The sequence below is a fragment of the Chinchilla lanigera genome, unplaced genomic scaffold, assembly GCF_000276665.1.
Source record: "Chinchilla lanigera isolate Chin_1 unplaced genomic scaffold, ChiLan1.0 scaffold00029, whole genome shotgun sequence".
NCBI lineage: Eukaryota > Metazoa > Chordata > Mammalia > Rodentia > Chinchillidae > Chinchilla > Chinchilla lanigera.
In genome coordinates this window covers 6105061-6130768 of record NW_004955430.1, presented here as the reverse complement: position 1 = coordinate 6130768, position 25708 = coordinate 6105061, and the positions used below count along the sequence as shown (strand labels likewise).

At 39.3% G+C, this 25708-nt stretch overlaps 1 protein-coding gene across 10 annotated transcripts in view; it reads left to right on the top strand.

The window, feature by feature from the left end:
• Erc2 (ELKS/RAB6-interacting/CAST family member 2) overlaps positions 1-25708 on the top strand; it is a 963719-nt gene that overhangs the window by 178141 nt on the left and 759870 nt on the right. For all 10 annotated transcript variants that reach the window (XR_001234567.1, XM_005387388.2, XM_013515688.1 and 7 more), the window contains exon 3: positions 8472-8888. Coding sequence is in view for 9 of the 10 variants with exons in the window: in XM_005387388.2 (XP_005387445.1) it covers positions 8472-8888 (417 nt within the window). In the remaining variant the exon portion in view is untranslated. The remainder of the gene's footprint in view (positions 1-8471; positions 8889-25708) is intronic.

The following is a 25708-nucleotide window of genomic DNA, read 5'->3' as shown; positions in this document are numbered from 1 at the left end:
TCTGTCATTTGTTCTTTTGCTCAATGTTATAATATTCCATTACATACATACTCCGTTATTTATGCTTTCCTTTTGATGGATTTTGCCTAGTTTTTTTTTTTTTTTTTTGGTCTAGAAATAGTGCTATATTTAATGTTCTTTTGTGTGTCTCTTGTGCTTATGTACACATTATTTCTTTAGGGAAAGAGCTGGCAATTTTTTTTCTATAAAGATCCAGATGGTAAATATTTTGGACTTTTGCAGATTATAGAATATCTTCTGATCTACTCTATTCTGCAACTGTGGTGCAAAAGTAGTAAAAGTTATTACATAAATGAATTGTTCTGGCTAGGTTCCAATAAAACTTTACTTATAAATACAGACAACCAGTCAGATTTGGCTGAAAGGTCATAGTTTAGTAAACCCTGATTTAGGTGTGTACTTGGAGGTAAAATTTCTGGGTGAGTATACTAATGGTTAATTCTTGCCAAATTATTTCTTCCAAGTGGTTTCCCTAGTTTGCCTTTGTAACAGCTATTTTGGGAGTTCATAATCCACATTCTTGTCATTACTTGCTACAGTCAGATTCGATGTTGCTTTTGTTGTTATTATTATAATGCAGGTGTATGGTTTGGCGGAGAGAGTAGGATGTAAAATGCTTTCTCATTAGTGCTTTCTTATGTATTTTTCTGGTTACTAACAGTACTGAGCTTGTCGTGTTCTTGTGGGCTGGTCATGTTTTGGTTTCTATAAAATGCCTACTCATTTTTGCCAGATCATTTTTCTATTAATTATTAGTATCTTTCTTTGACTTTTAGGGATTATTTACTTTCTAGATAGTAATATTTTGTTATTTTAAGAAATTGTGTAAACATTATATTGTCTCCCTAGTGTAGGAACCTGAAAGAGTAAATAAAATCTGAAAGGTACTAGGATGAGGAAAACAAGAAAAGAAAGAAGGTAAAAATATGTGTGTGTGTGTGTGTGTGTGTGTGTGTAGCTAAGATGGTACTATTAATTTTTATTGCTTTATTGAAAGGAAGAGTTAATGTTTGTTTGATCAATCTTACATGCCTATATTATTTTCTGAGTAATCAATTTGAAGATAGCAATATGTAATACAACAACCATTGTTAATTTCCTATCACCTTGTCTGAAATTTGATATTGTTTTTATGTTGTTTTGTTCATGTCTTTGTTAATTTATTTTTATTCTTTTCTCTTTAAAAAAATAGAAATTGTAATGTCTCTCATTTATGGCTTGTTTTTTCACTCTGTGGTCTTGTTGAAAATAAATTCTTAATTTTAACATTGAAAGATTTGCCTGTTTTCTTTTTATGGCTATATATTTTGTGCCTGTTGAGAAAATAGCTGTTTTACTTTTAATAATTTATCGATTCTTTTGGTTTTACAAGTACATAAGCACATAATGTAGTTGATAATATTAGAATTTTTCTTCTTGTTAGTTTTTTTTTTTCCTAGTTATTTTCTAGCATTACTGTATTTACTCAGGCCTCCAGGAGAGTGTTGACTAGAAGTAGAGGTCATAGTGGGCATGAACTTTATTTCTCATTTTAAAAGATGTGCTTCTTAACATTTATCATTAAGAGAGACTTGCTTTGGATGCTACGTAAGTTAAGGAAGTTGTTCATTATTCCTAGTTTGCTAAGATTTTTTTTAAGTGAATGACTGCATATCTTGAATATCATACAGTTTTTCTTCTTCATCTGGTGATTTACATGAATACTTTGTTTAATGTGGACTCACCCTGGAATTTCTAGAAGAAACCCAACTTAGTCATGATATATTATCTTTCTGAAGTCCTTCTGCTAGTAATACTCATTGTTTAGGTGTGAAGTTTGGCCTGTCTGTTACCTTTCTGATGTACATAGTTTGTGTCTAGCTTTGTTGTCAGAATAGTCGAGTCTCACAGGATGAATTGGGGAAAGAGTCTCTTCTTTTTCCAAGAATTTGTATAAATTGGAATCCTCTGGACTTTTTTGTGGGAAGAATCTTAATCCTCTGACTGAATTTATTTAATAGCTAGAGAACTTTGCAGGCTTTCTCTTTCTTCTAGAGTTAACAGCGTGTAAGATACTTTGCTAGTAGTTTGTCCATTTCATTGACGTTTATGGGCATAAAGTTAAAAGCTTTTGCATATCATCTTTTAAATCTCTCCTGTGTGTTGTGATCTGAGAGGTTTATTTTATTAGATATTTAAAGAGCCAACATTTTGCTCTGTAAGTGATCTCTGTTGTATCTTTGTTCATTAATTTTCTCTTTTCTCTTATGGTTTTTCATTTCTAATACTATTTCTTTACTACTGTGTATTTTTATTCTTTTTCAGTTTTGGTTATTCATTTTGCAGAGTCATTTTTGTATGTTGATTCTCTGGTTCTGTATTATACCTCTTTAAAATATTTGTTTACTTAAACATATAAAGCATTTTCTACTGTGCATATGGCTTTTAATTATAGAACTTTTCTAATATCTGTGGTAATTTTTCTTGTATTTCATTAATTTGAATATTTTATTCCTGAGGACTTTTGTTCTGTGCCTTCCTGCACTTCTTCAAAGAATTTGTGTTTGCCTTTTTCATAAACCAGGGGACACTAACTTACTTGAAACCTCTTTTCCCTCCTCTGCAAATCTGGGCTTAATGGAGACTCCAAGCCTGCTTGCTCTGCATTAGTGAACCCTAGTTCATCATGTCAGGTTCAGGGCTTGTATTCACATTTACTTCTTCTAAAAGGAAGAGAGACCAGAGTCTTAGTTCTCTTTTACTTTCTCCCCTGCTTTCTATCCCCTTCTCTCTTCTCTGTTCCTCCTCATTCTTTTCCCTGGAGATTTCCGTTACTTCCTTGTAAACCTAGTTATGCACTGAAAGGCCAGTTTGGTTTTATTTCACTATAGTGTAGTGAGGGGGCCTGTCAGAAGACGTAGTGTGCCACAGACAGAAGTCTCTATGGAATAAGTTGGACACACTAAGCTATTTGCAAAGCTTCCTTACTGTTTACTTATGTTTAATGTACATATGAGTCCTTTAAAACATTTTCTTGCCTGTGAACTGGAGATGAGGCTAGTCTTCACTATGTAGGGCAGATTTTAAAGCATGCAATTTAAGGAGGGAGAAAAGAAGGACAGGCTAAAGGACAAGTGTCAGTGTAAAAATGATATTCTAGTTGTGCTCCAGAGAACAGCCTGGATTCCCACCGTCATGGCTCCTTGGCTTCCTTCCATGATGTTTTTCCAGTGGCAGTCTGTGTACAGTGGCATTTGCTTTTTGCAGTTTGATTCTTTAAGGGCAACTGGAGAGGATCAGGGTGGGGAGTAAAGAGATTTTGAGCCCTCGTCCAAACACAGGTTCACTTTTTTGCTTGAAGGAAATTAACGGGTTATCCCTTGTAGCACCTGTGCCATGAGTGGTGAGATGAGAGCAGTTTGGCTGAGACCTGGGAATGAGGCCAGACTACCTGATGATGTCCTGTCCTGATGCAGAAGGACTTTGGAAGGGCTCCTACTTTGGAGCAAAATGGAAGAATGGTTGAAGCTTCAAAAAGTTGAGACCACATGGTAGGAAGATTCCGAATAGATGGCTGTAGAATACAGCCTAGGGCCTTGCTGATTTGTAGGTATGTGATGTAGGTGGCAAGCTGAAATGAATGCTGATAACTGTTGATCTCGTGGGGTTTGGGAGAGAGAACAAGATGTGTGTGTGGGGGGGTGAGAACATGAAAGAAAACAAATGAGATTATTTCAAATCCCCTCTCCAACTTCAAAGATATGATGGAAAAAGATAACGAAGGCTGTACACGATATACACATTGTGCTCGAGATTCCTTTTGTAGTGAGAAGGAGATTCCTGTTTACTTTTGAATATCTTAAAAAGAGAATGAATAATAAAATAGAAATTTGAGAAATTTTTGAACATTAAACTTTTGGCTGATGATCAGGTTGTGTTTACTCATGCTGAAGTTGTTTTGTGACTAATGAAGAAAATACTTGAAAAACAAATACTGGTTCTTTATCGAGGATCCCTCCATTGAATCCTGAGTTTCTTGCATGGTGTTATAGTGCATGGCAAAAAGAAGGCACAAGAGACAAATAGCAGTGCAATGGAGATCTGGGATGGCTAGTTTTTCACGGGGAACAAAAGACCACAAGGCAGCCAGAACCTCAGCATTTATTGATCACATTTACATTGACGAAAATGGTGAGGCAATTATCTGATGACTCAGACAGCAGTGGTGGTTTTATGCTGAGAAGGATCTTATGTTGATGCAGATAACTTCAGATGACTCAGAGAGCAGTGATCGTAAACTAATGATGTTCTTACATCGATGAGGACAATGGGGAGAGATGGCAGGTGAATAAGAAGTTTGTCCTTTCCCCCAAGTGAAACCTGTTTTAAAAAATTATTACTACGTGGTTCTCAAGGAACCAGGATGTTCAGCTGATGTAATCTTGCCCTGGAGCATCACAGCATCGTGGACCATTGAGGCCTCGACTATGACCGGAGGCACACGGAGCTATGTTTCTGCACATCCTAGCTGGTTCACATGGCAAGATACTAGGCCTTAGACAAGCTCTAACCACAATTTAATTATGAAATGATTTATCCCCAAAAGTATATAGAATGGCTCTCAATAATTATTAATAAATGTGCAACTTAGAAGTGTCCATCGTAACCACCCCTGCATGAGAAACAACCTGGTTAACAGGTTAATTTTTAATTAAGAGAATTTCTGTAACTCTTGAAAGTATCTACCTGTCTGCTCCTACTACCTCGGCTCCATTCTGTTCCAGCTATCCTGAAGCATTTTTTCTACTTCATGGGCTAAGTGGTAGTGTGAGTCATACATGATCTTTGGGATCAGAATTGCTTACTTGAGTGACCTGGAGAAAGGTACTTAATTTCTTTGTATCTCCATTTCCTCACCCATTAAGTGGAGACCATAACCGTGACTGCCTCCCAGGGCCATTATGAAGGTTACAAGAGCTTAGATGTAGAGCCATATGTGATCTGTGTGGTAAGTGCTGTTGTTACAGTGTTAACAGGTTTTTGTTGTTAAGTATTCCTTAATAGGTCTGGTCTTTCTCTGTCTGTGTGCCTTTATGTGGTCTCTGTCTTTCCATTTCCAAGGGGCAGACTCTCCTTGAAAGGGGCAGACTCTCCTCAAGACCTAGCTTAGTGGTATCCTCTTGGTTTGAGATATTTTCCTATATATTCCTTGCCTGAGTCACATCTTCTCTGTATTTCCAGCCACGTGGCTATGACTTCTATCATAACCCTCATGGCATAGTATTGCTTCTGTTGGTTTACTTGTCCTCAGGGACAGTAGGCACAGATTATTGATCATATTTTGGGTATTTTATGAGTAGGAGAGAGATGCTAAGTAAATAATATATTGAATGGGTAAATGAGCCAATTTTCCCTCCATTCCTCTCTCTCTCTCTTTCTTCTTCTTTGCTTTCTTCCTATTATCCTTCCTTCCTCTATTCCTATATCTCTCCTTATCTAATTTCCTAACTTTTACCTTTCCTTCACACTCATACCTGGCAGTTGATGAATTATCTCAGTTATTCCTCATAGGTAAGTATTATGATGATCTCAATTTTGTAGATACGGAAGCAGAGGATCAGGGTAATAAGCAAGTTTTCCACCCAAAAGGACAGCTCCTCTACAGAATTGACCTCTTGTCATTGCTGCTTCCACTCAAAGCACTCTGATAATTTTTTTTAGAATTCCCTTCTGGCCAATTTATGAGCCACATCAGAATATAAATCTTATTTTTGGTCATTCTCAGAAAAGATAATTTCCATTATGATCATCTTGATTCATCAGGTGTTTCCAAATTAATTTGGATTTCTCAGAAATTTAAGTCATCTCTAGAGATCAAGATTTTCAATTGTCAAGAGTATTTAACCAGAAGACAGTTGTGAAAGCGTGCTCCCAATAGGCTTAGCAACAACCAAATCCCTGGGCTGAAGGCTGTGTATGCTGCAGTGGACTTTGTTTTGACTGGCTTAGGGATTAGCGGTTGGTGTTTTTGTTTTATTGCTGTGTGTGACAGCTTTATTGAGATGTAATTTATTTACTACATAATTTACTCATGCAAAATGTAAAATTCAGCAGTTTGGTATATTAACAAAGTTGTGCAACTAACACCTCCATCTGATTTGAGAAAATTTTCATCACTTTAAAAAAAGCCAATACGATTTAGTAGTTATGGTCCATTTCCACTGTTTTCCCTCTCTGGGAATTGCTACTTTATTTCTGTCTATGGATTTGCTTGTTCTGGTCATTCCACCAATGGAACTATACAATATGTGGCCTTTTTTGATTGGCTTCTTTTACACTGGCATAATGTTTTCCAGCTTTATCTTTGTAGTGTGTATCATGACTTCATTTCTCTTTATAGGTGAATAATATTCCTTTGAATATTAATGGATTGGCATATGGGTTGTTTCCACTTTTTGGCTAATATGAATAGCAATGATATGCATATTTGTGTGTGAATCAATTAATAAGTGTAAAATGTAATATATCCTATGATGGACTTTAATTGAATTACAAAAAATAATGAAATAGTGATACTTGCTGTAACATGGATAAACTTTGAAAACATACTATGTGAAGGAAACCACTTTATTTTAAATGCTTCCCTTGATGCGAAATGTCTCGTGTAGACAAATCTGTAGACAGAAAAGTACATTAATGATTATCAGGGCTTGAGAATAGAAAGGGACATGGGGAATGACTGTTAAAGGGTACAGTGTTTCTTTCTGAAGTGATGAAAAGGTATAAAATGTATTGTGTGGTTGTTGTACAAGTTTGTGAGTATACTAAAAGCCACTGAATTTTACACCTTACAGAGTGATACATAACAAAAATAATCCACCATGTCTATTATGCGTACATACCAGTTGCTTACTCTCCACTCACCATCCTGCGTGGCACACGAATGTGAATGACAGTTGTTGTTCCATGTGTTGTAGGAATTTCTCAATGGACATTCCTAAATGTGAGGGTGAAGTGATACTCATAAAGAATATAATCCAGTGGTGGTTACAGTGTTTCACACGCAGAAAGATATTAGCACCTGTGGATTTCACACATAGTGTTACAAAAATCTAAAAATTGTTGATTGCTCTCATGCCTCTTCCAATAAGTATCATCCCAGCCTTATAATCCTATAGTTCCCTGTGAGCAGGAGTTCCCTGCCATGGGTCCACATCATTTACTATTTTGTTTGGGCCACAGGCAGAATCAGGTGTTTGTGAGTGGATAACTGCTAGCTTTGGGGTCTCCTGGTTTGTCCCTAGGACAAATCTGCCTTCAGGTTTGCGGCTGCTTCTGCTGACCAGCCTGGCTGTTGGCCTTGTGGGGAAGGTGTTGCTGAATTCACCAGCTTCACACAAGATTTCTTTTTTCTTACCTGGCAACTATTTTGTGTTTCTGGTGCTTTCATTCTGATTTTGGTTACAGTGGTGACTTGAACCAGCACACGGGTGCTTCTAGAGTGTTGGGATTTCCTTCTAGTGAGACCTCCAAGACATTTGGTTCCTGGGTCAGCGAGGCTTAAGAAACGAAAAGATAGGAAAAAGACCCTCATGGTGGTGTCCCCTCCCCCTGCACATTGATCAAAGAGCAACGCTATAGATTTTGTGGGTCTTTGCTCTAATAAACAATTCTTTTTTTCTTTTCTGCTTTTTTCTTCTGTGAAGGTACTCTGTGTTGATTAAGTTCTTTCTGTTGAATATCGTTTGCTTGCACTGGATTTTTCTTTGTGTTGATTTTTTGCTTCATTTTCTTTTCATTTCCCACGCTGTGCAGTTACTGGAAGCCAGAAGAACCAAGGTTTGTTCACTCTCTGCAGCTTGTTTGTTTTGTTCTGCCTAGCCACAACTCCTGTGTGTTTGAGTGTGTTTGTTTTGTCTGCATTTGTTCCCTTTTGCTTGCAGAGGCAGTAATCCTGTTTACTAAACCTGTTCACAACTTTATTTGTAAAAAAAAAAAAATCCTTGTTTGTGTCTACTTGTAGTGGATGCTATTATTTTCATTTTTAAATGGACATGCACTTTTCATGTAACATAATGGATTAAGTGGAATAAAGAACATCTTAGGAAACAAGGAATACTGAGTCTGGAGCGTTGTGGGCATAAAGAAGGTGTGTTTGTGATAGTTTCCCTCTAACCCTTTCACTTCCTAAATTAAAACTCTGTAGATGTATAATTTCCCTTGTGATTGACACTAATATACTCTTCCTGTGTATGTGTACATTTCTCTTCTCCTAAGACATTCAGAAAGCATCACTGAATTAATTCCCCCTTCCATGTGCTATCCCATGCTTCCGAAGTCGCCCTGGAGGACTTCACGGACCTCATGATTAACATTCCATCCTCATGGTGTGAAAGCAACAAGCAGCACTTGGCATTCTCATTGACTTTTTTCCTTCTGTCTCTTCTCCTGCCCCATCTTTCTCACTGCAGCACCTGCAGTTGACAATCCAAGCCCTTCAGGATGAGCTGCGCACCCAGAGAGACCTCAACCACCTTCTGCAGCAAGAGAGTGGCAACCGCGGGGCTGAGCACTTCACCATCGAGCTGACTGAGGAGAACTTTAGGAGACTCCAAGCTGAGCACGACAGACAGGCCAAGGAGCTGTTCCTTTTGAGGAAGACGTTAGAGGAGATGGAACTGAGAATTGAAACACAAAAACAAACCCTCAATGCCCGAGATGAGTCAATTAAAAAGCTCCTTGAGATGCTGCAAAGCAAAGGCTTGCAGTCCAAAAGCCTTGAGGATGACAACGAAAGGACACGTCGGATGGCAGAGGCTGAGTCTCAGGTCAGCCACTTGGAAGTAATTTTAGACCAGAAAGAGAAGGAAAACATTCATCTTAGAGAGGTAAGAACATTCATGTTAATTTTCCCAGGACCTTATATTTCAAATTAAAAAACATTATCAAGCTGCTCTCGTGGGTTGGAAGATAACTGCAGCCATAACAAAGTTCACTTTGTCATTTGCTTTATTATCTTCTTTTCTGCGTATGATTATTGAGGTAGAATTTTGCGTTTGTTTTTTCTCTGCTCAGCACATATATTGTCCATTATTATTTAACACATATTCATACTCCAAGCATCCTCAGCACATGTCAATTCTGAGGTGTTTCCACTTACTTTCCACAGGTGGCAAGTGTTTTGGGGTTTTAAAATACAGTACTGTTTAAGTTTGTTTATTATATATCATCTCACTAAAAGAACAAAAAAAGTAGGCCATTAGAAACACAGTGAGCTAAGTATTTCTGTAACAGAATGGGGTGGAGTTTTCAGAAAGTAAAACATTTGGGTGTTTCTGGGAAGAATAATAAAACGTGCAGACCAATTTTGAAAGTTTAGATTTAAGGTAGTCTTTGTCTGCATTTACATTTGCCTGCTACAGAGTGATGCAGGTTTTCTGAGTATGCATTTTGCCCTTAGTAGATTAGATCATTTTAAATCCTTTAGAGGCAATCTCTGTAGATTGCCTATTGGGATGCTCAGATATCTGAGAAAGAATATGTGGTTGGGTAAAGCTTAGAAAAAGAGTGGGTGACAGCCAGGGTTTGAAATTGTTTTACCAGTTCCTTGCCACTGTGGTGGTTATGGATCTTAGAAGTATCATAGAAGCAGAAGTGCTTAGAGTAGACATAGATCACATATCAAATCACAAGCAGTAAAAAGGCATTAACTATATTTTCAAAATGTTCTATAGCAATAAATAAAATTCCAGAGCAGACTAGATTTCTTGGCAGTGAATACCTGTTTAAATGGGCAATTCTTCTTGTGAGTCACTTGTTTGGCTGTCAGAAAGCATGGCTTCCGTCTTAGAATTTGCTAAAATGCAGATGTTCCCAGTTTTCTCTGATGTAGATTATATTTGCTCAGAACATTTAAACAAAATTTTATGCCTTCAAACCTAATGTCTCCTACCTAATGTAATATTCACCCACATTTCGTTTTCATGAGACTTTATCCACATGCTTTGGAAATCACATGGTGTGGTTTCATATTGAGGTGCTTAAAGGTAGGTCAGTGTTAGGTTTGGTCTTCCCACTGTGTTCCATGAGGATGAGTGTGGTGGGCCTATTTATAAGACAACCCATGATGATTCCTCCCTCTTGGGAGTCCTGCCTTTGTGTAGTCCTCATCTCTTGAGTGTTGGTCACTCCTAGAAACTTCCCTCTAAACAATAGAATATGGTAAAGATAATGGCATACCCAATGTTGCTTCCATGATTAGATTATATAAGACTGTTGTTTCCATCTTGCAAGCAGACTCTGTTGCCTTCTTAGTTGGTGTGGTTGATGAAGCAAGCTGTTATGTTGAGAGTCCATATCATAAAGAACTGAGAACAGTCTCCAGCCAACACTCAACAAGGAATGAGGTACTGAGTCTACCAGGCACAAAGCACTGAAAACTGCCAGCAGTGATTCAGTGTACTTGGAAGTGATCCTTCTGTGGTCAAGGGATGGCAGGACCTGTGCTGACGTCTTGATTGTAGCCTTGTAAGAGACCATGAAACAGAGGACCCAGCTAAAGTATGCCTGGATTCCTGAGCCACCAAAACTGTGAGATAATAAATGTGTGTTGTTTTAAGCTGATGAATTTTGGGGTGATTGGTGGGTAGCTATAGATAACTAATACAGTAGTGCAGAAAGCAATCCTCTGCCCATATCACTCTATACATACCTAGTTTTCAGGAGAGGAACAGTAATTACTGGCGTTAATTATTTACACGTAGACTATAGATTTTGAAGTTTTACTTGTGTTACCTCAAATCTGTGGTTGGCTCATTATAGTTGGAAAAACTGGCTGCTTTAGTTTGGATGCCAAGGGATGATGTTACATGTACAAGTGTTATGGTTTTGGTCTGAAATGTCCCTGAACAGTCTCAAGTCTCTGGAAGGTGATTGGATCACAAGAGTGTTATACTCATCAGTGGATAAGACTTGGAATGGTATACTCCTCCCTTCTTTCTCTGCTTCCTGACTGCCATGACATGAGCAGCTTTCTTCTGTATTAGACCCCTGCACCATTCCCTTTCTGCGTTGGAGCCAGCCAACTATGAAATGAAAATATGAGCCAAAGTACACTTTTCCTCCTTTAATTTGTGGATGTTGGCTGTTGTGTCTTAGCAATAAGGAAAGTGACTAAGACAGATTTTGGTACCAGAGAAGTGGTGTCATTGCTGTGACAACCTGATCATGTAGTTCAGAAGCCTTTGGAACTGGTTTGTGAGAGGAGTTTGGAAAATTTTGGATATGGCAGCTGGAGAAGCAGTCCTAGAATTTTGTCAGCTGAGTTTGATTAGAGATTCTGGTCAGAGCTCTGAAGACCAGAATGCTCATTAAAGAGGCAGTAAAAATAAGGTTTCAGTTGGGAACAAATACTCCATTGGCAGTTCAACTGAAGACCATGTGTGTTGTGCTCTGGAAAAAATTCTGTCTACATTTTGTTCATGTCCTGAGACCTTGGGAGAGACTGAGACTAAGGATGGCAGACTAATTAATGTGGCAGAGGAAATTTCAAGACAGCCCAACATTCAGTCTGTGGTATGGCTACTATGTGCTGCTTTTAGTGAGATTTACACTGAGAAATAGGAGCAAAAACCTCATTTAAAAAGTTTTCAGTTTTGCCAGAAAGGAAGGGCCTATGAAATTTTGGCCCAGATTTTAGTTGCTCAAATGATTAGCATTAAAAAGAACTCAAATACTTTACATCAGGGTAATAGGAAAGGTGCCTGGGACACCTGAAAATCAGCAAGACCCCAAGTTTCTAAGGCTCAAAGGTGCAAAGGTAAAAACTTTTGCTTTGAGAAGAGAGCCTCAGGTTACTCTACTTGAGAAAAGGGACCTGGGGAATTGATTTCCTGGAATTTGGTTCATAGTACTCAGCCATCCAGGCACTTGGAGGCCTCCACAGCCGTGATTCAAGAGGAGCAGGCTGCTGCTTGAGCTGACCACAGGCTTTGTTGTCATCCATATGGTGCTGGTTTTATAGTCATGTAGAATGCAAGAGTTGTGAGGTCAGGGAGGCTTCCAGTCAGATTTCAAAAGAAGACCTGGGAGGCCCAGCAGTGTGCCCCTGAAAGGGCAGTGTGTGAAGATATGAGAGTGAAGCTGAAAGTGCAGTGGAAATCCCAGGAATTTGGAGAAGCCAGGAACATGGGATGTCTTCTGTGGAAGGCAGGGTGGTAGTGAGGAAAACCACTCTAAGAGAGAACTGTAGGGGTGGGGCTGCCTAAGTCATTTGGAGTTCACAGCTTGCCACAGCTTTCCCTGGGTACCAGACACGTTGTTACAGGATCTAATTTTGCTATGCTGGATTTCAGTCTTGCTTTGTCTCATTGGTTTCTCTCCCTGTTTTCCCCTTTGGGGATGGGAATGTTTACCCTGTGCTACTATACGTTGGAAATGTTTAACTTTCTTTTTCACTTTTACAGGGGCTCACAGCTAAGAATTTGTTTTGAGTCTTAGAGGAGACTTTGGACTTGGACTTTTCAGCAGTGCTGGAATTATTAGGACCTTGGTAATTCTTAGAGTTAGACTAAATTAATTTTTCATAAAGAGATTTACACGGTAGAATGTTATGGCTTGGATCTGAAATGTACTCCCCAAATCTCATGTGATTGGAGGTAACTGGATCATGGGGCTGCTATACTCATCAGTGGGTTGGTCCACCAATAGGTTTATAGCTCATGTGGTGTTAGGAGGTGGAGCCTGGTTGGAGGAGGCAGGTCACTGAGGGTATGACCTGAAGGGGTATGTTGCCATCCCTAGCTCCTCTCTTCTCTTATTGTTTCCTTACCACTATGGCATGAGCAGCTAGCTTTGTTCCATGTCAGATCTTTCCACCATACCCTTTCTGCCTTAGAGCCAGCCTACTATGCACTAAAAATGGGACCTAAAGTAAACTCTGTCTTTAATTTGTGTGCATTGGATAGTGTGTCATAGTGACAAAGAAAGTAACTAGGACAGCAATTTTGTGATGCCAGAGAAACATCCATCTGAAGCACCATCTAGCACTCAATGTCAGGATGGAGTGAGGATGGGGTCAGGATGACATCACTCTTCTGTTAGATTCTCCTCATTGAGAGTGGTACCTTGATGGTATCGTCTGGATGCCTCTATTTAAATGAATTTAAACACAACTCACCTTGTGTTCTGGAAATTTTATTGATTCTCACAATGGCCTGGTGTGGATATAAATCATGTTTATTGCTTTAAACATCAAATTGAGAGTATACAAAGGGTGGTGCAGAAAATGCAGTTCAGTATATCCTTGTTTTCTTGAGCATCGAGCCAAGGTCAGTGGATAGCTCTTACCTTGGCTCATCAAGAAGGGGGAATATGGAAGATATGTGTCTGTAGAAAAAAAAACTCATTCTAAACTTGAATCCAACAAACAAGAGTTGTAGGCTGGAAAGAACCCCCCTCAAAGAAGGGTTGTAGTAGCTTGTGAGCATTACCTGTTAATTTTTCAGCAATTTTGTGAACCTGCTATTAAACCACTGACATCCTGATAGTGGTCACTGTTGGAATATTTACACTGTGGAAATAGGCAAATTCTCAGGGCCTGCCCCTCCTCTCATTCCTGTAAACCTGTTTAGCTGGACGTTTCTGAATAAGTGTCATGAAATGCTTATCTATAACATAGCAGGAAGAGATACTCCAGTGTCTGAAAGTTAAATACTGGAAGATATGTGATTTTTGGATGCATTGATCATGGATAGCTCATCAGAAATTCAATTTTCAAAAGCATCTGTATAATTGTTTGTGTGTCAGGCACTATAAAGAATGCTCTGCATTAATTCACATGTAATTTTCACAGCCGCCCCATTTGTTCATGTATTTATCCATTTATTTACTCCATTATTTATTTGTTGGATGATTTCTTGCTGAGATCTCTTTGTGGGCATATAGCACAGACAACCAGTAGTTTGGGTTCATAGTGCTTGTATTATGTAGAGAGGAAACAGATGACAGTTTTATAGTTAAATAGAGAAGTTTCATGAAGAAAAGCAGGTGCAGCATTAGTGACCTTGGTGAAACTAGTTTTGTATTGGGCAGCTGAGGAAGGCATCTGAGAGTGGGCGCCATTTTGAACTGAGACCAGAGTAACAAAAAGGACCCAGCAGTGTGAACATCCCAGAAAACTGTATCCATTAAATGGGCAGGCCTAGGGCCCTTGCTGTTATCTGACCCTTTTACCAGGGAAACTGAGGGACAAGTTGCCCAGTGTTACACAGCTAACAATTGTGAAGCTGATATGAGTCCAGAGCCTCAGCTATGAAGCCATTTCATTATATCCCTTTTCTAGCCAAATCTTTCCCAAAGTGTGCTAGGAAGACCAGCCATTTTATGGGATGTTGATATGTGTTATGGGCAAAAATGGGCTGGAGGGCCAAATGAACTTGGGGAAAGGCTGAATTCCGAAGAGTTCACCAAAGGACTTCTCACACTCTTAAATCCACCAACATGCATAGGTCATTGCCAGGCAGGGGACTGAGAAATGTGGGGCTTCTCAAACATATTTGACTCACTTTTTGTTTATTGCGTTAGTTGTTCCTTATAAGATATTTTTGAAGAATGCTATGCTACAGTATCAGAATTATGCTTTTAATTTATAACCTGCAAAATATGTAATAACATACAAATAGTTGTTTCCTGTTTCCAAATAACTGGGTAATTTATTTTATATTATTCTGTAAGGCTGAGTTTATTGTAAGCTGTTGCTCTATTCTTTACTGAGTTTAGAATGGATTTCTATCAGTGTATTTTTAATTTTTTTAGTAGGAAAATGTTTCTGCTTTTGTTATTAAACTAGTAAGAATAACTCAGCTTGAATAAAGAAGCTGCCTGACCTACATTAATTGAAATGAATCTAAAACAGGATTTAAATTGTACTTGGGGCTTTAAATTCGGTGTGTTCCTGATTTCTTTTTCATTATGCATGGTTCACCCAGGTTAAGACTGAACGGTGTAATGAGGGAATGGAGTGCTAGTGGTTTTATGATTCATCCTCAGGCAGAGGTGTTGGACCTCACATAAACCCCATCTCCTGGCCTCTTTCAACGTGCTGTTCCAAAAGATTTAAAGTTGGTAGGAATTACATATGAAGTGAGTTGGGTTGTTTCAGCGTCCTGTTGGTTTTCCATGGCCTGGAAAGGATGAGGGTGAAACCCCTTCTTTGTCTGGCAAGAAGTAACAGCAACAAAAAGGTTGTTATCTAAACTTGCTTGGAAGACCAAAATTGTTGCCTAGGAACTACGGCTGACATGCTGATGTGAGCCAAGGGTTGGCTGAGACTCAGCATTACTCACCAGTGTTGTCTGATGCCTTTTCATTACAGGTCGATTTAGACAGTATTTGATCTGGTAATCATTTACCTTATTCCCTAGGTTTTTCTGCAAAGAACATACCGTTCCATATAATATATCCAAGATACTGCTGGTTTCCTGAAAAAGTGGATTTATATACTGGGAGTCTCTTATACTTACTCTGTTATTTTCTTGTTATTTTTTTCCTTAGAAAAAAGTTGAGATTCTTTGACTTAGATATATTTCTTACTGCCTAATCTGTATAGTAATCTTTATGGGCATCTTGCCTTGTTTTGGTAGCAGGGTAGAATAACACTCAAGTTATTAGGGGTTGCATTCGCCAACAACCCAAGTCAAGGAAAAGCCCCTTGGAAGTGGGACGTAGGCTCTGTGCTGTGGGCAGGCAGAGAGAAGTAGGTAACAGAAATTCTTAGTGTGCTGGTTTATTTGTCCGGGATGTTCCCAGGGCAGTAGGAAATCTACCAAGGCAAAGTGTTTTGAGTCAAGACATTTGGTGAAAAGCCTGGGTGCAATTAATATTGCTTAGAATATGAAATTTTTATTACTTTCGCATATAGCTTCTGAGGTTGTTTTCAATCAGACAATTTTTTCCTGCCCATTTTTCTGTTATGATTATTAGAACTGAGATCTGAATCTCAGGAGTCTCAGTATATTGGTTATTACCAGTTATCACAAAAGTCTACAGCACTTTGAGGGGTGATGGCTTCTGAGAAAGTAACCCATGTGGATTAGGGCTGTGTGTAGGGCTGTGTGTAAAATATTGTCTAACTTATAATGCAGCTGAAAAATAGAGCTTGCCATTACAACTTCAGAAGAATTAGGACAAAAACACAGGCTTCTTCCTCCTCCTCCTCCTCCTCCTCCTAGCCAGGCTTCGTATCCCATTCCTGTAATCTGTAAACTCTGGGAGGCTGAGGCAGGAGATTCTAAGTCCAAGCCCAATCTTGGGAAAAAAGGGAAAGAAAGAAAAGAAAAAAGAAAGAAAGAAAGGAAAGGAAAATAAAAAGGTCTGGGAATGTAGCTCAGTGAAAACTGGGTTTAATTAAAAAGTTCTGTAGCTTCATTGAAAAAAACTGATTTGACAAACTAGCAGTGGTTGTTAAAATGTCATACAATTCCTAGTTTTCTCCCGGGAAGTGTTCATGTGGTAGCTCTAAAACCTAGTCACATGTCACCCAAAAGTCCCCCAGAAGTTGTCAAATCTCATGGTCCTCTGCACTGGGGTCAGCCCTTTGAGCATTGTTAGTGTTGGGTGAAGACTACCTGTTAATGGATTTTGCTTCCTCGCTGTAGTCCAGAGTTTTTCAGTATCAGTACTATTGACATTGGAGGCAAGAGAGTTCTTTGTTGTGAGGGTGGTTCTTTGCCTTAAAGGATGTTTAGCAGCATTCTGGCCTTCTGCATACTAAAGTAACTCCTGTACTCATTGCCAAATTGTGACAATAACAATAAACATGTTTTAGATGTTGCAAAATATCCTTTAGGGGCAAAGCCACCCAGCTGTGAACTTCTGGTACACAGCGAGTGGCTTGTAACCATGGCAAGTACAGAAATTCCCAGTCTCACCTACTTGAAACTCTTTTACTGAAGAAGGACAGTCCATATCCCCATGGTTCAAAGGATAACCCAGATCCCCAAATAGTACTTGACCTGAAGACTGACTGAAGTAGGCTGAACTAGGACATACGACGTCCCAAGGGGAGGTAGGGTGGAGATTTGAGTTTGAAAAGAAGCAGAAATGAGGTGTGTGAGAGGGCATATGCCAGAATGAGAGCGAGAGAAGGTGGAGTGGGGGACCCCTGGAAGCCTTGGTAAAGAAATACAAAGGAGGCGTTCGGGGGAGTGTTTCAGTCTGAGCTACCACATGGTAAACCAGAGCTGTGAGAAAGAAAGACATTTGATTTGCACGACTATTTATGGGGGTAATAATTATGGATCTGGGAAGACACATAAACTTTACTTTCTGACTACAGACTCACTATTAATTGGCAGCTTTATTTTGTAATAAAGGTTGTCGTCTTTGGTTTCCTCATAATGGCCTTTGAGCCTCCATTTCTGTTTTTTAAATAAACATGTCTCTATATGCCTTCCACCCTGCTCCCAGCACCACCAACCTTCACAATCATTTCGGAATGCAGTGGTTTCATCGTGTGGAAATGTAGTACAGATATTCAGAATTACCTTTTCTTTCCCCTCTGTAAAATATCATGACCACACATACTTTGCTCTAGCTACGATTAAGTATTTTTATTGTTGCTATTAAAAAATGTTTCCTCAGGCAGAGTTCGACTACATCTCAAGTAAAGGAAAATAGCAAGTATTTATGCATATCACACTAAAAATGTGGCTTTTTATGCACTCTTTTTGTGCATTATTTTTGACCCACTTGACTTGTCCTGTAGTCTTAACTCTTTTCTTTACCCTAAAATTTGCAAGATTTTGTTTACTCCCCACCCCCCTGACCAATTTTCTCTAGATCTGAGTTTTTTCCTTTCTTTTGCATGTGTCTTTGACATCAGCCTGATCGCATAATGAACTTTGGCGGGAGGATTTGGACTGCCAGCATGAGTTAGAGCATGATTTTGCAATACTGGAGCAGAGTTCTTTGCTTGCAGAGACTCTTGCAGATTCAAGACAGAGTTTCTGTGTTCTTTGAGTGCCTCACTCTGGAGCCAGCGGTCCTTTACCAAGGAAATGCTTTATCAATATTTAACACATGTCCCACTCAGAAACCTGCTTAGGAAGATTAGCTGCTTCTCTAAGCTTAACTTCTTTCAGGTTTATTAATGTTGCTTCCTTTTTATATTTCTTGAAAAGCCTTATAAATACTTCTCTGAAGAATTGTAACTCCTGACTCCCCAACTCTTATTTTCATTGCCTGAACCCAGCAGCAAGAATTCCCTCACCATATATATGTGAGTTATAGTGTGCTAGAAATTAGTCTTAGTTTAGACAAATAATTTTCTTTAAAACATTGCTTTTTTCCCATCCGTATCTAAATAAGACTGCATTACAGGGTGTTTCTTTTAAAGAGCAGAAGAATCCTGTCTCATTCTGGCAAAGTTCACACAGCCAGGAAAAGGTAAAATCGAATTGTTCCTTAGACAGCAGAAGTAACTCTTAATGTAGGTATTGCCCCATGCCTTCGTGAGTCCTAGTGCTGTTCCTTCGAGCGGTGTCTATTCCTGTACTTTCGCCACGCATGTCAAGGGTTAGATGATTTTAAGAATTCAAGATACAGTTGCTTTCAAAGCCTGGATGCTGCACAATGACTGGATACTTAGCATTTGCACGTTGGGAATTTGAGACAGTTACAAACCTGCGAGGCGAAAACTTCAGTGGGTGTTGTTAGGATGCCTCTTTTTTTCGTGTTCATTTTTATTTTTTAGGGTGCCTCCTAAGCAGGGCTTTCAGGAGAGTGACAATGGGATTTGAGTGGAGTTTGAGGATGGCTGTGCTGAGCGTGGTGTCTGGCATGTGATGACGCAGGCTTCTCCAGAGGATATGAAACATTTTTTTAACAGCTCATTATCTTTTCTCTTCTCTTGGCTACGGTTATCTTTGCATTCCAGATCCCTGCTTTGCTATCCTATAGACAGACACAAAAGTGTTTTGCATAGAGGGTTGAGGAGATTAGTTCAAAATGACTGTATTTCCTGAAATCAGTGGCGGCCTCCTGAGGAATCTGTGTGGCACCCTACATCTGGGATTTGTTGGGCTTTTCATATGAACAGAAGAAGGCCCATGGAATCTCCTTTTGAGCGGTCCTGGTGAGGTCCTTTAATAGCATAAATCACCATGATTGTTACTGCCACTGTTAAATGCAAGGCCATCTAGGTGCAGACTTGGAGCTCAGTGCTGTGCTTGGTTACTTCTCAGAACTCTGTGGTGAGTTGTAAGTGCTGACATTGTCTCAGTACTTAATCAGGGCAGTTAAGTAACTTGCTTAACACCTCACAGAGCACTTGACCTCAGAAATCACAACTGGCATTCCCTTTACTGTTCTGTACAAATTCAAAATGACTTCTAGTCATTTCTTTCTACCCATTTTTCTTTTTTTTCTCTGGTTTGTTTTCTTTGAAACTTCTTTTCTATTTAGGGTTCTCATCTGGCTTCTATTCTGGCTTCATTTAAAATCTTAAAATTTCTCTTAATGTGTTGATTTCTTTTGCTTTAGCCTCAATCATATAATTACTTTGGGTTTTCATTTCCATTGCTTTATGTGGCTAATTGCCTTTGTTGTCCTATTCCTAGCTAGCTGTTTTAGCAAGAGACCTAAGAATGCTAGGGAAATTTATGAGCGACTTCTGGCCTCACAGAATTTTAATCAGTACTTTTCTCTGTGTCTTATAAAACCCTTGCATCCACCTGTGCAAGTCTGTGTTTCAATCTTAAATGAGATGACCTACGCAAAGCCCTTTGCTCAGAGCTTGGCTTAACAAATGTCATTTATATTTCTTTGAAAGGTGAGGAGGCGATAAGCTAGAGTTGCTTTCACATCAGTTTTTATTCTTGTAAGGCAACTCTGTGTTCCTGTTTCAAACTATTAACTAGTCAGGAGCAAACTTTGCATCGTGATATTTTATGGGTCGCTTGTTGGGGTACAAGTGTATGTATGGAGCTTTGAAAACTCAAGGGTGACCTCATCATCCTGGTTTCACTTTGTGATGGCTTCAGTGTGTTATATTGTGATAAATACCTGACTCACAGGGGTCAAGAAATTAACTGATGTAATCCATGGAAAGCTTAGCACATAGTAGGTGCTCAATAAGTGTTCTTCCATTATTTTTATATGCATATATCTATCTCCTTTCAAGATTGTATTCCACTGTTCCTTATCATTATTGATACATGTTTCCTGTGTATCACAACTCTGTACAACTTAGAAATGCATATTTTCACATAGTTATATATTCAACATCATTAATTCCATATCATAAGTGACAAGAGTGCTGGCTTTACATAGAAAATGGGGAAAGTAAGCAGGAAACAATTAAAAGTTGTCCTTTTTTTTGGATGATATGAGAAATTCTCATGATTAGTGAAAATATTTTAATGAGTTGCATATTGACAATACTTCTAGCAGTTATCCTTTATGAAGCACTTTTCTTTGTGCTTGGTCTCAACTATCCTTTTTTAACAAAGGGGGTAAAGAGACATAGAAATTGTGACTTTGTCAGAGTAATACAGCTACTCTGTTGTTAAAATTTTTATTTGTTTGTTTGTTTGTTTTTCTTCCAGTACCAGGAATTGAACTCACGACCTTGCACTTGCCAGGCAGGTGCTTTCCTGAGCTAAATCCCCAGCCCCTCTGTTGTTAAAATTTAAATACAGTTCTTTAAAGTTACCCCAGTGTCACTGCTCACAGTGTGTATCACAGCCACAAAATAGTGACAGTGATACTCTTGCAGCTCCAGTGTTTAGTCAAAGATGAGAATTCAGTAGACACAATTAAGCATATACTGAGTACCAGCCTTGTGGACAGTTCTATCCCCGTCCTGGGCTTGTCCCCTGAGCATCAGCACTGTAATTGTAACTGTCCAGTTCTTCTGGCTTCGGGCTTCTTGTACACTGCAGAAACATCCTAAGAGTAGCATGTCCAAAATGGGACTTGTCTTGCCCCCAGATGTTCTTTCTGCTGTGTCTCAGCCTTGATGACAGCTGCCCCTGTACACCCCGAATCCAAGGCAGATGTTGGGAATCATCACGTTTCCTTTTTCTCTGTCATTCTTGTATTTGTTTCTGACTGCTGCTATAACAAATTACCACCAACTTAGTGGTTTAGGACAACACAGATAGGATTCTCTTACAGCTATGGGGCTCGAAAGCCTGAGATCAGTTTCACTGAGCTAACACCCATGGGTTAGCAGGCTTGCATTCATCTGGAGGATATGGGAAAGAATTTATTCCAGGGCTTTTTCCGGCTTCCCAAGGCCAGCTGCAATCCTTGGCTATGGCTCAGCCCTCCAAAACTGGAGCATCTTCACCTCTCTCTGTTAAGGTTGTAACTGGATGTCCCCCTAAAGTCTCATGCATGAATAGGCGGGGCTTTTGAGGGGTGATTGGATCATGGGGGCATGATACTGAGTGTGATGTTGGGAGATAAAGGCTGGGGAGAGGGGGTGATCACTGGGGAATTGCCTGGAAGGGTATATCTCCCTCCCTCTTTCCTTGATCCCTCTTATTACATTACTGTGTAATAAGCTATTCCTCCTCTGTAATTCCACCCTGCCTTGGAGCCAGATGACTATGCACCTTTGTGAACTCTGAGCCAAAGTAAGCTTTTCCTCATTTCAATGGTGGATTTTAGGTATTACCTCAGTGATGAAAGGTAACTAAGACACCTTGCTTCTGTTGTCACATTTCCTTCCCTCTGACTATTATCCTCCTGCCTCATTCTGTTTTTTTTTTTTTTTTGGCTTTTTTTGAGACAGGGTCTCACTATGCAGTTCAGGCTGGCCTTGAACTCACTTTGTAGCCCAGGCTGGCCTCAAGCTCACAGCAGTCCTCCTGCCTCAGCCTCCTGAGTGCTGGGATTATAGGCATGTACCACCATGCCTAACTTTTGCTTCATTCTTATAAGAACTATTATGAGTACATTGGGTTCACACAGATATTTCAGGATAATCTTCTCAAGATTATTAACTTAATCATAGCTCTAAAATCATGCTGACATGTAAGGTTACAGACACATGGGTTTTAAGGGTTTGGCTATGACTTAGACTACCACACATCCCATAGCCTGTGTATCACTGAGTCCTCCTTATTCTCTCTATGAATTTCTGGATCTGCCCATGTGTTTTATTTTTATTGTTCTTGCCTTTGCTTTGTTTTTCTTTTATTGTAATTTTTTTTATTTTACAGAGAATTAAAAAAATAAAAGCGATACAGAATTTCAAAACAAAATGATAGGCAATTAACAATGGCTATTATGTTGCATTTTGTTATCTTCAAAGTAGTTGCTCAGATTACCAGATATAGGCATGTAAGATTGATCAAACAATATAAGTACTAACTGTTCCTTTCAATGAACTAATAGAAATTAGTAGTGCAGTAATCTTAGCTATCTGTCTATATATATTTTTCCTTTTTTCCTCCTTTCCCCCATCCCAGTTGTTCTTTCCTTTTGAGCAGTGTCTTTCCCATCACAATACCTGTCGCACGTTTTGGATCTAATTCACTCTTTCATGATTTAGTTTTTAAAATAGGTCTCCCAGCTTTGTACCTCTTGAAATTCATTCTTTGTGCTGCGGTCAGGCCCTTGCCTGTTTTTCTGAAACTTTTCTTTCTATCCTGCCTCCCATTTGGTTCAGATTCTAACTTCTCTGGGCTGTGTCTTTTTTTGTGCTACTCTCCTACCACTTGGGACCCCTTCCTCCTCCATCCTCAGCTGAAGAATCCTGATTAGTTCTGCATTATTGAGTCTAGGTTTATCTTCTCCAGCGGTCCTTTCTTTCATTCCTTTCTGCCCTAAACTGGATCAGTGTTCTTGCCCATACGTGAATTGCTGGTGGAAATGATTAAATGTTAATTTACATGACTGCCTTTCTCACTAGACAGTAAAATATTTGAAGAGACACTCATGTCACTTTCGCTGGTGCTGCCAGGAAGCCTGGCACTGTCCTTGTTGTGTGATAAGAATCCAAAGGTCCGTGGAATGGTTTTGGGAGAAAACTACATTGCTGTTCTTTTGAGGAGGATTAACTTTTTAGTTTAAACTAATTTTAGACTTCAGAAAACTTGCAGAAATAATTCAGAGTTTCCACGTGTCCCTCCCATGATCTCCCCCAGTGTTAATATTTTACATAACCAAGAATAAGTATTAGAACCAGAAAATTACCATTTCTGCTTAGTGTGGTAGAATACCATGACCAAACTAAGGGCCCAATCTGAACTTTACTGGGTTTTCTACCAATATCTTTTTATTGTGATTCTAGGATCATGTACTGCATCTAGTTGTTGTTTTCCCCCAATGTCCTGCAGTTTGCAGTGATTCCTTAGTTATTTCTTCATGATCTTGGCACTCTTGAAGAATATGAATCAATCATTTTGCTCAATTTCCCTTACCTTAGACCCTTCCATCGCTTTCTGATGATTGGACTAAGGCCCTGAATTCCTACAAGATCACTGCAGAAAAAATGCTGTGTTCTTCTCAGTGCATTGGGTTATGGAGTTGAGTTTTTTTTTTTGTTTTTGATTACTGGTGAGCATAACAGTCTGAGCTCGGCTTGGGGATATAGGTCTGTTGTCATTGTCATCAACATGGCTAACACTTATTGATCACATGTGGTGCTTTAGGTACTGTTTTAAACTCTTGATATTAGTAACTCATATATTTAATCCTCACAGCATCCTTACTGCAGTTGAGCCTTTTTATCTCCCTGTTTTACCGATGAGGAGACTGAGACAGGGGAGTGGATTACTCTACCCAGAGTTATAATCAGGGTGGCCACAAGGTCTGTGATCCTAACCATCAGGTCATCCTGCCTCTTTGTGTGTGTATGTGTGTGTGTGTGGTTCCTGGTGGGGCTAGTGCAGCAATCCAGGTCCAGGCTTTTCAGGGACAGCTCTGACCCATACTTTCGTTACAGCTGGCTGCAATGCTGGTTCCTTGAATCCTGTTCTTACCAATTAGAAGTTAGTTCTGAAAATTTAGGAAACTGTGCATGAGATTGAGTTAAGGTGATGACAGTAGGCACAGACAGGGAAAGGAATGGAAGAGGTTGTTTTCACGTAGGAACACTGCTAAGTATGTAAACAATGAGGAGAGTGGAAGTATCAGAGAGAAGTTATGTTTAGGACAAAGAAGAAAGAAGGAAAACAGTAGAAAAAAACTCAGAAGGAAACCTACAGAAAAGAAGGAGAACCCAGAACTGAGTTTTCAAGGACAAGAGAGTTCGTTCATTCATTCAGTTCTTTTATAGACGGTCTTTATAACCAGAGGGGAATGCTGAGATCGCAGAGAACCTGCCATGGTGTCCGGGTTAAGGCGAGACCTTTGTTCTGGGTCCCTAGTGCTGAAAAATTAATTGACAAATACTGTAGGTAGGAAAGACAGAGGGTACATCTGGCCTGGAAGCCTAATACACTGGCATTTATAATATTCACTTTTAGGCTCCTCCCTCTTAAAGCTATATAATTTTAGCTAAATGTTAGTTTTCCTAAAGCATATGCTATTACCAAAAATATAAAGGTTCTCTGAATATTACATTAAAGCATGGTTACATTAGTCAAATACATTAAATACGAACTAATTTTTGGTGTAGACGTGAAAGATCGAGTTTGGGATTTGAGGACGCTGGGGGCAGAGTATGGCAATGTTCCAGCACGCTGCTGTTGGTGGGTAGCAATAGCTAATGCTAAATAAGAAGAGATAGTTTCATGTGTTCCTTGTCAACAAGGTAAAGTTTGAGCTGCCTGCACAGGAAATTAGAAAATATATATCTAAAAGTAATCTCATCTTTGCCTTTTCAATGTGACTTTCAGTGCTACAAAACAAAGGCCTTACAGAAACTCTGGGCAGTTTCTGAAATCTTTGTAATCAGCTGATTTGATGTTCTTCAGTACAACAGCAGTATATCTGTGAGGAAATTAAACTTCATCCTATTCTAGCCATAGATTGCATGATACCAACATTTCTATCAGGATTTAAGAAGTAATTTTGGAATATAGGCGTTACTTTTGACCCTATTGCAAATTTACAGAATTTCAGCAGCTTTGGAAAAAGTTTATATGAACTTGGGCCTTCTGGATCAGTATTTCTCAGCCATAGCCATGTTTACATTCTTGGCTGGATGGACCTTTGTTTGGGGCAAGGGCTGACCTTTGCATTATAGGATGTTTGGCACCGTCCTTGACCTCTGCCTAGAGATTCCAGTAATACGACCTCCCCTCCCCAAGATGTGTCAATAGAAAATGTCTTCCGATATTACCATGTTGGGACAAAATCACCCCTCCTTGAGAAATACTGCTATGAAGGTCTTAATACTCAAAGTATGGCCTGACATCCAGTAGATAATTGGTATTTCCTGGGAGCTTACTAGAAATGCAGCAATTCTGGCCCGGGGCCTCTAATCTTAGACTTTGCTTCATAACAAAATCTGCGGGAGTTCTGTGACCATGGGAAGGTTTGAGATATTCTGACTTAAACCTCTGCTCAGGCAGTGGGGTAGCAGAAGGATGAGAGCTGTGGAGGCAGGCATGACTTATCCTGAATAGCAGTTTGACCTTCAGTAAGTTACTTTAACTCTCTGAGACTCAGTTTCCTCCTCTGTAAAACGGGATGAAGAAAACCTGCATTGTGAGAATAAAAGGAGCTAATGGAATTGAAGCAATGAGAAGGGCAT